General features: G+C 47.0%; 2 protein-coding genes across 2 annotated transcripts in view; one reads left to right on the top strand and one right to left on the bottom strand.

Moving 5' to 3' along the window:
• POC1A (POC1 centriolar protein A) overlaps window positions 1-1,104 on the bottom strand; it is a 74,398-nt gene extending 73,294 nt beyond the window's left edge. Inside the window, exon 1 of the mRNA XM_051811462.1 lies at window positions 965-1,104. The gene's annotated coding sequence lies outside the window, so the exon portion shown is untranslated. The remainder of the gene's footprint in view (window positions 1-964) is intronic.
• Window positions 1,105-5,826: 4,722 nt separating this feature from the next.
• ALAS1 (5'-aminolevulinate synthase 1) lies at window positions 5,827-12,997 on the top strand. Its single transcript, XM_051811423.1, has 10 exons — window positions 5,827-6,097; window positions 6,807-7,013; window positions 7,923-8,078; window positions 8,166-8,388; window positions 8,852-9,036; window positions 9,597-9,776; window positions 9,945-10,109; window positions 11,204-11,472; window positions 11,943-12,105; window positions 12,712-12,997. The coding sequence occupies exons 1-10, from the start codon at window positions 5,899-5,901 to the stop codon at window positions 12,870-12,872; spliced, it is 1,908 nt and encodes a 635-aa protein (XP_051667383.1). The 5' UTR covers window positions 5,827-5,898; the 3' UTR covers window positions 12,873-12,997.
• Window positions 12,998-14,217: the final 1,220 nt, after the last annotated feature.

Here is a 14,217-nt window from a genome sequence, read left to right as displayed (position 1 = left end):
ACTATGCAAGCAAGACTTAAAGTGTCTCTCTGGGCCTTAAGTGTTCAAATTCAGACAAAGAGGAGACACCCACTTCTCTCCTCTGTTAGCTGTCCTTGCTATACAGAAAGGAGCAGGCTACCTACTTAAATACTTTCTGGAAACCTCAGTTACAGATACCTATAGAGCTCTCACTAAAAATCCAAGTCCTTTCCCCATCCCACACTGTTACAGAGGAAGCACCTGGATTCATGTTTTCTAAGGTATTTTTTCTCTCCTGACTATATAGGCAGTTCAGGCTCCTAAACTGGACACAGAAGATGGTGTTTCTGCCTGAGTACCTAATGGGGAGAAATGAGGGCTGAGATAAGCAAAAAAAATGACAGGCTGAATACCTGAAATAACCATAACTAAAAATATACTGGTTGGGGTCTACTGGTTCTTTCTAAGAGGAGGAAAACTGTGTAAGAGAGGAGGAAATGAGGGTGTGAATGCAAGTCACAGCAAGTGCAGCAAGGCTCACAGTAGCTGGAAGGATTAGTGTATCATTTCCTGCCGTGTGCTGCACAAAGCAAGACAAACCCAAGGATGCAAGATTGAAAAAAAGGCTATTGTGTGATTTTCAACATCTGAAGCAACTGGAGAGATGTTAGGGAGGTACTCCAGGATTAAGATAAGCCACTGCTGGATGTGTTAATCAGCTGGGCTGTAGACTGCAGCAGCCCTGGTGTGGGGTGGTGCCCTTCAGGAGGAGGGCAGGGTACCTTGTATGAGTGTGGCAACAAAATCTGCTGTCCAGGCTGAGCCTGAGTCATGCCCCTGCAATGGGCCTTTGCCAAGAGACCAAACTCCTCTGCATCAATGGGCAGCTCCTGGGGCCTGGCAGACAGGAAAAGTGTCCTGACCCAACAGCCTTGTGAGGACCCACCAGCTGTTCACGGATTTTAAAAGACATCCCATTACACCGGGGAACAAAACCACTTACACTTGTTTGTACGAGACAGGTACAAATCCTGCCTGGCCCATGGTGGTGACACAGGGGTGTTGCTCAGCCTCTCTGCAACATGAGCCTCAGCATCCAGCAGCTTCTCCAGCTTGGTCAAATTCTCTACTGAGTAGAGGGTCCTAGAAAGAAATGAGATTTCCTGTTCTGTCATGTGAAGAAGACACTGGCTCCAAGTCAGGAAAACGTGTTGCAGAAATTCAGTGTGGGAAGAATTGTCACTATGCAGCTACTACTTTAACCCTCGAATTTTGCCTTAAAAGGCAAATAAATGAAGTCCTCTCTAAGACCTAACTGCTGGTCTCAGGACCGGAGGTGGAAGTTCTCAGATCTAAGCCTGGAATTTGAGTCTGGATTAAATCCAGATGTCAGGATCACACCCACTCCCTTAGAAAATTCAGATCTCAATACAGACAGTGGCTTGTGCGTGGGGAGGGGAAATTGTTTTTCTGGCTTGCCCTCTTTGACACTGACTGGATGGGAAAAAATTAGGAGTATGCACAGCTCTGACTTCAGAAGTGGGCAAAAGGGATTAGATGTTGCTAATTACAGTACAGTTATAGGTTTTCATTCAGACAGGCTGAGTGCAGAGGGGCAGAATCAGAACCAAGAGTCAGCACTCTTGGTTTTCTGCTCAAGTATCTAAATGAATGCTTCAAAGCATAAAATTCATTAAAGTCCTATGAAAGGACCTACCTGTGGACAGATGCGAGGCCAGATGAACACCACAAACCTGTGAATCAAGTTCTATTTCTAAGAATACGAGGCAAAACACGCTTGAGAGAAGAGGGATGGGAGGGAAGTATTGAAGGTAACTTACACCTGAGCCTACATGCTAAACCAGTAACGTGGAAGGAGACCATCTTCACCAGCAATTCTTCACAGACATCTGCAGAAATCAACTTGCCCCTGTGGCAGGGGATGTTTTTTTCCCCACTTCAATTTCTGTAGGGGAAGCACTTTCTATGGCTTCTCACTCCCCTCCCAAACTATTGGAAATTAACCTTTTTCTCCCCCCTCCTTGCAACTTATTTAGCAAAGAAATGGACAAATCACAGCTGTAGAAAACCAAAATCACAGAGGCTCTCAGAGTAGCTGAGAATCTTCCCTTCCCTTCCCCTGCAGCACATGGGCCTTTCAGGCAGTCGAGCTTCCTCTGCTGAATCCATCTGGTACATACCTCAGGAACCAGCTCCAAAACACAGGCATAGCAAGGAAGCACCCAACTTCTGACTGAAACTTTGTCATGGACAACGGAATAAATTTGTCCTCACACCAGTGTTCCCCCTCAGCTTAAACCATTTGCCTCCTTTATTCCATGCTATTCTGCCCTTCCTGTATTCCCAGGCAGCCACTGCCTCTCCCCCACACACTGTACCTGCCATCTCTCCAGACAGGCTGCCTAAGCCCGCTCTCTCCCTCAGGATGGGGTCCCTGTCCCCCCTTGGCTGCCACTGGCCCTGTTGCTGTTTGCCAGGAGATCTTCAACCTGCATTTGCGTGGCACTTCACGCCAGGTCCCCCTGAGCCCTGTAGGATGGCAGTAACACATCGCCACAATTAACATCCTTAAACACTATTTAATTAATCCACTGAAGCCCTAAGAAATTTTAATTAACGGCAGCTTTATTAGTATTTACTTCACCTTCAACACGTAAGCTCCGGCAGTATTTCCAAAGGGAAGGCACTGGCAGAGCAGTTGACAAGACACTCCCTTCCCCTGACTTTTCCCTGCTCTGTTGCTCCCAGAGCTCCCAGCCAGCTCTGCACTGACAAGGACACGTTCCTCCGGCAAACCTCCAAGATGAGGGTCAAGTAAATGTCATTCCTTGGCTCTGCGCAATTCCTGTCATGCACAAGGTTAAATAAATTCACCAAAATCAAGCTTTAAAGAGGTGCTATTGCAGCGTTTGATCAACAGCAGAGATTGTAGGGAAGTCTGACAGGAAAGCCGAGAGTTCTGCTCCATTTGGAGATCCCTGTGTCGCAGCCAAGGTCACTGTGTCTCAGCTACCATCCTTGAGTGATGTTTGTGTAAAAAGCAGATGCTCTTTGGGTTTCAGGCTTCACACGCACTCCTGAACACAAACCCACAACTTCCTGGATTCCAGCAACACAGCAGAGTAATGTACTTCACCCCTCAGCCCTGCAAAATGGCAAGATGCTGCTGTTAAGATTACCTGGATAAAGGAGGATTATCAGATTTTTGTGGGATCAAACCTGCTGTGGCAGGTGTCCAGGCGGATGAGCTCTGCAGCCTGTTGCAGCACTCTGCCAGCACATTTGCCCAACACCTTTCTCTGGTGCCTCTTAGGACAAAACACACGTTCCCTCTGTCCCTCTGAGTTAAGTACCATGGACAAACAATAAGGGAAAAATGGGAGGAGAAGGAAAAATACTCTCAACATACTATAAATCAAGCATACGGCTGTTGATTTCTGTTGTTAAAACTGCAATTAATCCAAGGAGCACAGGAGCGATCCCTTAGGTCCAGACATATCATCAACTCTGTGTGCAAAGGAAGCTTGACAGCTATCTATGTGGTAGAACGTCATGTTTCCTCAATTTTAAAGTAACTGATATGATATAAAGCTTCAGGGTAGGGAGTCAAATATTGCTGTTTGAGGGAGCAGGGACAGCAGTAATCTGAAACACAGATCAGATGTCTTTAATCTTCAAGCGCTAATTAACTATTATTTTGCAAAATACTTGAGGCGTGTAACACTAACCAAAAGCCAGTTATGGGGAGGAAAACAAACCTCCTCATGAGCGACTGAACTAATAATTTGAAACACTATCCCGCTATTCCTGAATGACCCAGACTCCTGCTATCTTAACTGCTGTACAGGCTCAGGTCAAATGCCACAGCCTTACTTTAATAATTTATTTACATAACAAATAAAAACTAGCACGTATCTAATTTAATGATGCCCACTGATGGGAGGCTGTTTCTGCATTACACTGACAAATAATGAGCTGCTTAAGATCCGAGCATTGACACTTGTTAAACAACACTGTCTTAAATTTCTAATAAGCAAGAGAGAACTGCGCTTAAAGCACACCTGCTAAAGCCTTACTAAAACCCAAATCCCGTGCCCTGCCTTGTAAAGTCCCAGCTACTTTTTTCAGGGCTCTGTGAGGAGTATGTGAGGACAGAACTCTGTCCCACTTTCTACCTCAGAGCTTGGTAACATGCTGGAGCTCACAGCGAGTCTGACATTTGACTGTGTTTGAGGGTGCCTTCCTCCTGACCAGCTTGCTCAGATCCCAAAGTTAATGTACTGCAGCCAGCATCCTCTAAATGAGTCAATGATGAAGAGAGGAGGGTCAGATAAATACCCTGCTGGTCATTCCCCTATCCTCTGACAGAGGAGTTGTCTAAAGACTAGTCTGCAACATGTAAATACTGACCAATATTTTCCGAGTGCCTTCTATATCCAAACTTCTGTTCAGCAGCCACAGTCCCACACAGACTTTGCATTTCTCTAATCACTTTATATGAGCACCTTCTAGTAACTACACAACATGATTACATGCAAGGCAAGAGTCAAGAAAGAGCAGGCTTTTAAAAAGCTCTCCTCCAAACTCCGTACCTGTTACAAAATCCACTCTTGCCTCAAAGTGCTTGAGACAGCCCTCAGCTCTTTACCCAAATCCTGTCTTCCGTGAAACTGTTTCACAAGATGAAGGAAAAAAACGCATCATCATTTTTCTTCCTCCGTTCTTTCCACACTTCAGCAGTCAGTATGTGCTGTGGTTTGAATGACCAGACACATAAGGAGAGCTCCTTTTACCATTACCTACCTGTAAATAATTCTTTCAAGCAACTAAACTTTAATGCCCACTGCAAATCAGAGGATGAAGGATTCAATTTTACTTCTTGCTGTTCTTTTTCCTTTGAAACACGGCAAAAACACAGTGATGGAAGTCTAAGCACCCCTGTCAGAGATGCTGTTATTCACACTTTGCTGTAGGTAAAGTGAGAGGGGCTCGGGATCCCACCACCACCAGCGAGACCAAGTGCTGCATCCCGAGCCTCCGAGCACGGACCCCACGGGGAGTCAGTGGCACAGTTAGGAAGAAAACACCGGGATGGTCTGAGCAGCGCTGGATTTCCCCACGCAGCTGACTCAGAGCTCGCGTCTTCCAGTGAACAGGCGCACCCCTCAACCCACCGACTGTGGGGCGAGGGACTCCAAAACTTCTGGGAAAGCAGCATTTGCATAGCCTGAGGCTGACAGGAAAACCCAGAGCAGCGTTACCCCCGTGGACCATGCACGCACAGCCCTCACAGACCCCTGGCAGCTACTCAAGCCCCCTCCGTGCCCTCATGACTCCGAGGCAGCGGCTCAGTCTCCTCTATACCCTCACAGCGCTTCTACCCCCTCATGGCGCCCACCCCAGCCGCCTACGACCTCCGGGGGACCCTCCATGTCCTGAGGACGACTCCAGTCCCTCACAAAGCCCCGAGTTCCCTCCATGTCCTGAGGACGCCTCCAGCCCCTCACAAAGCCCCGGGTTCCCTCCACGTCCTCAGGGCGCCTCCAGCCCCTCCGGGGTTCCCTCAACGTCCTCAGGACGCCCCCAGCCCCTCCCGACCCCCGAGTGCCCCTCCATGTCCTCAGGACGCCCCCAGCCCCTCACGGAGCCCGGGGTTCCCTCCACGTCCCCAGGACGCCTCCAGCCCCCCACAGAACCAAGAGACCCCCCCGAGCCGCCCGCGAACACCCCGCAACCTCCGTGGAGCCTCCCCCGCTCCCTCCCCGCGCCTGCGCCGGCGGAGCCCCAACGCGCCTGCGCCGCGCAGCCGGGGCTATAAAAGGCGGCGTTGCGGGAGCACCGCCCAGTGTCACTTTCCCGTCCCGCCGTGTCCCTGTCGCCGTCACCTCCGGCGTGTCCCGGCCGGCAGCAGCGAGCATGGAGGCGGTGGTGCGGCGCTGCCCGTTCCTGGCCCGCGTCTCGCAGGCGTTCCTGCAGAAGGCCGGGCCGTCGCTGCTGCTGTACGCCCAGCACTGCCCGCGCATGATGGAGGCGGCCCCGCCGGCCGCCCGCGCCCTCGCCACGTCCTCCACCCGCGGGCAGCAGGCGGAGGAGGAGACCCCCGCGGGCCGCCGCGGTGAGTACTGGCCCGAGGGGCCCCCCTCGAGGGGAAAAAAAATAACCCAGACGTGGTGTGTCACAGGGGGGAAACTTCTGGAATAGGCAGCGCCGAGGCAGGGGTTGCTTAATCCTTTAAATGCCCGCCGTTAATTGAATTTATGGCATAAATCAGACCTGTTCGGGCGTCCCGGTCGGGGATCTGGGATCCTCGACCTCGGAGCGGCGTTTCTCGCGCTTCAGTGGTGCTTCATCCCACCCGGGAACATTCCTTGGGGGATTCTTTCCCTGGCGCTCAGGGCGAGGAATTGGGGCTTGCGGCAGAGGAAACTGCATGGGTCTGAACTCCTCGAAAGTAAAATCACTATCAGTTAGGCTGGAAAAGCCCTCTGAGATCGAATCTAACCTACGACTGAATGCTACCAGGGCACTAGGTGCGACGTCCAGTCTTCCCTTAAGTCTTTTCCTTAAATCTTCCCACCGAGAGTGAAAGAGATTTATTTTTTTTCTCTCAAAGGGTGCAGGGCTAAATCTAGTGTCTTAAAGCAGATGTTCCTTGGGTGTTACTAGGAATTTGTGCTTGTATAAATAAAATGTGACTGCTCGGTTAAATAGTTGTGAATGGGTCGTGCCAAATTAATTGCGAAGGTGATGGATAGAAAAGCTTAAGTTGGGGTGTATTAAAATGATGAAGCTGAAGTGTTTTCCCTTCTCTGCCCCCACCTCAGAGGCCAAAAATACCAAAGAAGTGGCCCAGCAGAATAGAGATGGAGCCCAGGCTCCTACTGGCCACCCCCCTGCTGGTGCTAGCCAGAGCTCTGCTACCAAATGCCCGTTCCTGGCAGCTCAGATGAATCACAAGAACAGCAACGTTTTCTGCAAAGCCAGCCTGGAACTCCAGGAGGACGTGCAGGAAATGCAGGCAGACAGGAAAGGTACGTACTCCGTGTGCTGAAGCGGCGATTCCTTCTGAGAGCTTCTGGTACCTGACTTGGCTCTGGAGTGTGCCAGGTCTGACAGTCACCACTGGCATGATGCAGGCGGGATCATGGGAGTCTGAAGGAAAAAGAGCTTGTGTGCAGGGTTTCCCTGGGTGATTTTGGTGTGGGAATACTGTGTGACGTGTTTTGATGTGCTGGCTGGCTCCGGATGTGTGAATCAAGCTGATGCACTCACACACAAAGCAGATGCTTAGATCTGAAGAGAGCTGGTACAGACAAAGGTTTTATATCCAAAGAGGGAAGAAGCTGTGTCGAGACATCAGGCAGGTACCAGCACAAATCCAAGCAGATGGTTTTGGGGTTGGGTTTTTGTGTTTGTGGAACTAAAGGGTGTTGGCTGGCTTGCAGTCTTGATGCGGAAGGGCTCTCCTTCAAAGGAAGGAACTTTTCAACAGTATCAGTAAAGCCTTGCTGCCTGTCTCAGGAAGCTTATTTTACTTTTCTTTTTGCTTTCTATGGCATAGTTAAAAAAAAAATAATCTGTGCTAACAGAAAGGAAGGAGCTGACTAGAACTCTTCCTTCAGTTAGGTGTGTACCAACCCTTTCAGATAAATGTTATAGCTGTATACAGTGTTCTTCTGAGTCATGATGAACCAAATGTGTTGTAAGGAAGTTACATGTTGTATTTTGATTGGTTAGCAAGGCTCATCCTTTTTTCTCGTCCGATGCAAATTTGTAAGCAAATGAAGTAGTTGATCCTAACAGGGGCCTGAGTTTTGGGCATGTGCTTCCTAAAGATTGAAGAGTTAGGCTTACTTAAAACGTTTGCTTTGCTGAACTCAACTTATTTCATTTTGATTCAAAACAATTAAGCTCACTGGAATTTATTACAATGCCTGTAGGTACAGAATTTGCCAAAATACCAACTACTTCTGCAGTGAGGAGCATCAAGACTGAGGGAGAAGAGCAGAGTGGCTTGCTCAAGAAGTTTAAGGATATTATGCTGAAGCAAAGACCAGAAAGTGTCTCTCACCTGCTTCAGGATAACTTGCCAAAATGTAAGAATGTCGGGCAAAACCCCCACGGGGCCTGGTCTCTGTTGTGATTATTTCCTGTGTGCTTAAGAAGTGTCTGTCACATTTCAGCTGTATCCACCTTCCAGTACGATCAGTTCTTTGAGAAGAAGATAGATGAGAAGAAGAAGGATCACACCTACCGAGTGTTCAAAACCGTGAACCGGAAGGCGCAGGTCTTCCCCATGGCAGATGACTACACTGACTCCCTGATCACCAAGAAAGAGGTGTCTGTCTGGTGCAGCAATGATTACCTGGGCATGAGCCGCCACCCTCGTGTCTGTGGAGCAGTTATGTGAGTAGTGCTGTGCTCTTAAGAGGCAGTTTCAAGCTATGTGGCCCTGCAGAAGCTTTTGTGGGAAGGCTTCTGAGGAATTGATTTCTGTACTGTGCTACATAAGTGGCTTCTGATATGATTCTTGCTATGCAGTTAAGCGTGCACTCTTCCCTTGAGCTGGGGTAGGTAACTCAGTGTTTAGTCCAGGGCTGCACTGTACCCCTTGGTCACTGATTCTGCTCCTTGGATTTTCCTTGGAAGCCCCCAAATGTTACCAGATAAACTGGATGGTATATTGCAGCTGTACTTGGGCACTGATTTCTTACCTTACTGGGTTCCTGAGTTGTGCAAGTTGCTCAAAGACCTAACAGTTCCTTTTTAGTATAATCCTGATTATGTACTAGAATGTTTTCAGCATTGATCCTTCATTCCTCTCTGTGTCACAGAGCAATGCTAATGCCTCTCTTTGGGCCCTCTTTAGGGATACACTGAAACAACATGGTGCTGGAGCAGGAGGCACAAGAAACATTTCAGGAACAAGTAAATTTCATGTGGACTTGGAAAAAGAACTAGCTGACCTTCATGGAAAAGATGCAGCACTGTTGTTCTCATCTTGCTTTGTAGCCAATGACTCCACTCTCTTCACTCTGGCTAAAATGCTGCCAGGTGAGATCTCAAACTGCACCCCTGTTACCACAAAAAACACAGCCTTGCCCTAAGCTATTCAGAGTACATTTTACAAATAGCTGTCCAAAGTGAAGATTCATCCTAATCCATCAGCAAAGTATGGTTGGGTGCCACTTCTAATGCCACGTTCACGTTATGTTCAACACAAATCATAGTATCAGCCTACTGAGATTGAGATCTAGGAGCTGGGAACTGCTGGAGGAATTAGACAAGCAGAGAATCTTCTGCTCTTGCAGTTAAATTCTACCTGAAAATGAGACAGGGGGAATTTAGAAGTTGTAAGAGTTACATAAAAGTACTGAGGACTTTAAAATCTTCTATATTTCCTTAAGCTCCAATTTGCCTTAGTTTGAACACCTAAAATAAACCTTAAATATTATTCTTGCTTCATGATCTGTAACTTGCTCTTTTGATCAAGAGCATTACTTCCAAGAACACGGCTACCCTTGTTTCCTGAACACTTCACATACATAAAACAATGCTGGGAATTGGTTAATGTTTTCTGTATACTGAAAAGTGTAACTGGGCTGTTTCCTCAGGTTGTGAGATCTACTCTGATTCTGGAAACCATGCCTCCATGATCCAGGGGATCCGTAACAGCAGGGTGCCAAAACATATATTTCGCCATAACGATGTCAACCATCTTCGAGAACTATTGAAGAAGTCTGATCCATCCACCCCTAAAATTGTTGCATTTGAAACTGTTCACTCAATGGATGGTAAGCTGACATGAAAGCCTCCTCTCTCCTTCCATTTAGTCCTCCAGTCATCTGTATTTTGGGTCTAAAAGCGCACAGTGCTGTAAGGGCTGTTTAGGGGTAGTTCTGGTGTTTATCCAAGCTGCATACAGGGAATCCTGAACTGCCACTTGCTGCTTTGGTTCCTAGGTGCAGTCTGTCCTCTGGAAGAGCTGTGTGACGTGGCCCACGAGCACGGGGCCATCACTTTTGTGGATGAAGTACACGCTGTGGGGCTGTATGGAGCTCGAGGTGGTGGCATAGGAGACCGGGATGGAGTCATGCACAAGATGGACATCATCTCTGGAACACTTGGTATGCACGGCCTGGCACTTCCACAGGAGCTAAGGCACCAAAGCTTCTGAGCAGCCAGATTAAGTGGGTTAACTCAAAATCTGTCTACTCAAATGAACTTGTTGAGGGCTCTTGGGGGTAGGATTTTTTCAAAAAGCCCAAAGGATTTAAGTTTGCCCCACAGTTTGAAAAGCTTCTGTTAAGCTACTTAAACTGTCTTACAAATCAGTCAAAGAAAAACCCCAAACAATGGTACCTTAAGCAAGCTAGCAAAAAGTCCTCCAGTGCCATGTTATACAACTCAAGAATAAATTCAGGTGAGAATGCTAGTAGAGTAGTTTCTCTATATTTAGTAGTACTTAGTTCCTTTATGTGAAATAGAGTACTCCTAATCTAGAAATCTGAGATGGGGAGTTATGTAAAGAGGTTTGGCGAGAAAAGAAGCAACTGCTATTATCTAAGTAGAATGCAGGCTCAGGAGTTAGTTTACTGCTGCAAAGTGGAAGGTTGTTTAAACAGCTTTCAAAACGTAAATAAAATTTACTAGGAAAGTTCATGGCTTTGGAACTTAAACTTGGAACAGAATAGCATTCACCAGACACCCTAGTTCTGTCTGTGGCTGTGTTCTGCTCTCTGAACATTTGGAAAGGGGGCCTGCTATCAACTACACAATCACAGTAACAGCCTTCTGTGCTCCTTAGGAGCATGGGCTATTTGTAGCATCCCTGGAACAGATTATTTTAAATCTGCTGAGAGACTTAGTGTTGATCACTTGGGGTCACTATTGAAGTATCTACTTGATGACTGGACTTAGAAAGTCTTTCCCAAAATCAAAATTTGAGTATTTGAGAGAGTCTTGAACTGTCCTTGCTGTGTAGTAACTAGATCCAGGTTATCAAGATTGGCTTAAAAACAAAGCTGTACCATGTGCTGAGTAAATACAAGATTAGCAGAGGGGGCTGGAATTGTTGCCTGCCATCACTGTGTGACTGCACCCGGTCAAAATAACTCATTCTTTCAAGTGAAAGGCTGTGATCTTGTAAACTTCAAGCCATTCTAATGGATGGAAGGAATAAGTTTGGTTGCCCTTTTTTTTTTTTTCCATTAATCTTCAGGCAAAGCATTTGGATGTGTAGGAGGATACATCTCCAGTACAAGTTCTCTGATAGACACTGTTCGTTCGTACGCCGCTGGCTTCATTTTCACAACATCCCTGCCACCCATGCTCTTGGCTGGTGCCCTGGAGTCTGTCCGGACCCTGAAGAGCCCAGAAGGGCAAGTTCTGAGGCGCCAGCACCAACGGAATGTGAAGCTCATGAGACAGATGCTGATGGATGCAGGGCTCCCCGTGGTGCACTGTCCCAGTCACATCATTCCCATAAGGGTGAGTTGACACAGGACTGTGGCACCCATTTTTCCCTCCATGATCACACTGCATGTTCAGGTATTAGTTACTACCTTCACAAAGCTCAAACTCAGCTCAGTATTCAAGGTGAAGTGCCAGCAGTCTGGCTTAAGCTGAGCTCAGCCTGCTGTAAATGTTGTAAAGCAGAGTGAGAAAGTGTGTGAAACCCACAAACTAACAGTATACAGAAAACAGGGAAATTGATAACAAGCTAATTAAAACAAGATATGGGGTATAAACAGCTAAGTGCCTGGGCTGCAGTGATGTGCTTATGCCCAGAGAGCTCTACAGCACAGGCTTTAGCCCTTCTCTCTCTTTCATACGTGTTATTTACAGTAGCAAAGGGGAGACCAGTCCTACTGGATTCTTGTAGCTACCTAAGTTGGTCTGACGGCTCTACCACCTTGCATCTGTTGGTTGATCTTGTGACTTAAAATCTTGAATTTTAGGTTGCAGATGCTGCTAAAAATACAGAGATCTGTGACAAGCTGATGAGCCAGCACAGCATCTACGTCCAAGCCATCAACTACCCGACGGTGCCCCGTGGGGAGGAGCTGCTCCGTATCGCCCCTACACCTCACCACACCCCTCAGATGATGAGTTACTTTATCGGTGAGTGGGCTCTTGCATCAGTGCAGGGAAGATACTGGCCTGTCTGTGCAGTCTTTGTACTGTAGGCGAGACTGGAAAGCACCTAAGTTTTAGATGTCACCACCTGGACAACTAAATCTGGATGTCTTTCCACTGCAGCATAGGAACAGGTACTTCTGAACTTAAACTGCTTTGAGCATGACACGTGAAGGGTAGTGCACTGTGCCCTAGAATAGAATGTGCAAGGCCAGTGCAGACCTATACCCAACTGGTTCTGTCACAGCCACTCCTGCCAGCGCTCTGCTCAGGCATTGTCCAAACCAATCTTCACACATTATGTGGAGCCCAGAGAAGTCTGCTTTTCTCAGCTGAGCTGTTAGCTTGTCTTAAACATGGATCTGTCCAGGGAAAGTAGCTCCTCCTTGATCCTGTCAGGCGAGGTGGTGTGAGGATAGCTGAGACTTAGTTGCAGCCCATTTGTCTCAAGAGGTAAATTGTGTCAGAGTGAAATCCTATTATCTCTCCTCACTTGCTAGGAGAATAAGTATGCTGACACTTCTCTTCTGCTGCTTCTCTAAAGCGAATCCACTCTTTTAAGCTTTGATTCTGGTGAACTTTTCTTAACAGAAAAACTGCTGGCTACATGGAAGGATGTTGGTCTGGAGCTGAAACCACACTCATCAGCTGAATGCAACTTCTGTAGAAGACCCCTACACTTTGAAGTGATGAGTGAACGGGAAAGAGCCTACTTCAGTGGCATGAGCAAACTAGTATCTGTCAGTGCATGAAAGTAACAGTGTTAGTTGTATTCTTGTCTAGTTCTAGTATCAAGTCAGTAGCATTTTTTAATTGCTCAATTATTTTAATTGTAGTTGAAGCACTAAGCTCTGAAAATAAATTTCTAGAGCCCTGATGCCCAGTTGTGTTTTTGTTTGCTTCTCTGTGTACCTTCCATAATGGAACTGAAGTGCCGGTGGGTGGGAGGGCATTTGATGGAATAAAACAATGCTCTACAGCTTAATGCCCCTCAGCTGAACTTACTGCCTTTTCACTGGCTGTGCCCAAAGAACTTCACTAGTGCTTCCTGGGATGAGTTTATTTATTATGAAAAGAGAAAGTAGCTCCTCATAAGCTTCTCCCTGAAGGCTTTTGAAAACGTGCAGATATAGTACTACACACACACTAAAACTGAGAGTGTATCACTTCAGAAATGCTGTATAAGCAGCTTGCCCCTATTTTTTGGGAAACAGGCAGGCATTTAGAATGGTTTCTGCTAGATGCTGTCTCCCTCTACTGCCATATTCTTCCTTTGAAGTTTTGTGCACAAGCATTCCCCCTCTGATGTCTACTACTAAGAAGAAAAAGGTTCTGGTAGGATTTAATAAGTGATATTTTCTGACACCCTGACAGTTACAAAATCAAGGTGGTGGGGTGGTAGATACAGATTGTTTCTGGCCTCCTGTGTCTCTGCAAGTCTGCATGGGCTGCTCTCCAGGTCGCTCAGAGGTAGACTTTGGTGTAAAAACTGCCAGCAAATACTTAATAATTCAGGTCTCTTGACAGAAGTAATTTTAAGAAAACATCAGTCCTGCCTTTGCAATCTCTCTGAAAACTTAGGCCTGTTATGCCTAATTGCCACCCTATTTCATGCTTCCATGAATAGCAAGGGCAGGCTTTGAACAGGAGGAAGCATTTCTGTGTGTGTACACATGTACTCGGGGTCAATATTGGCATGAAGTCAGAGCAAGAGCATTAAACTGCTTCCTTCATGTACAGGCATGTCCAGTAACTGCTACAGTGGCTGTCACAAGTCCCTGACCAGTTACTCCAACCAGGTATTCTTGTTTTCTGGATGTAACAAGCCAACCTGGCACTGCCTGCTGCTGGCACGCTCACAGGTGTGCTGTGAAGCTCCCTCCCTTTAGGGATCCATTATAATATCACAAACAGCCAAGTGGTGGAGAGATAGAAGCCCAAATTACAGCAGATCATCAGTTCTATGAACTGGAAGTCACCAGTTGTTTAAGCATGTACTGAAGCACACTGCTGTTCTCAGAAGAGTTCTTATAAAACATTTGACTTCCCAAACAGACAAGCTACATTCAAAAAGCCCTTTGCCAGCCAGCCAAGGGA

Source organism: Manacus candei, unplaced genomic scaffold, assembly GCF_025592945.1.
Source record: "Manacus candei isolate 608988 ecotype Guabito, Panama unplaced genomic scaffold, ASM2559294v1 h1tg000082l, whole genome shotgun sequence".
Lineage (NCBI taxonomy): Eukaryota > Metazoa > Chordata > Aves > Passeriformes > Pipridae > Manacus > Manacus candei.
Note: the sequence above shows the minus strand (reverse complement) of the source record. Positions and strands in the feature narration are given on the sequence as shown.

Excerpts from the sequence above, each read along its gene's own strand:
- ALAS1 (XM_051811423.1), top strand. The coding sequence starts at position 5,899 with ATGGAGGCGGTGGTGCGGCGCTGCCCGTTCCTGGCCCGCGTCTCGCAG. Across the intron at positions 7,014-7,922 it reads AATGCAGGCAGACAGGAAAG|GTACAGAATTTGCCAAAATA; the intron begins GTACGTACTCCG and ends CAATGCCTGTAG. Across the intron at positions 8,079-8,165 it reads TCAGGATAACTTGCCAAAAT|CTGTATCCACCTTCCAGTAC; the intron begins GTAAGAATGTCG and ends GTCACATTTCAG.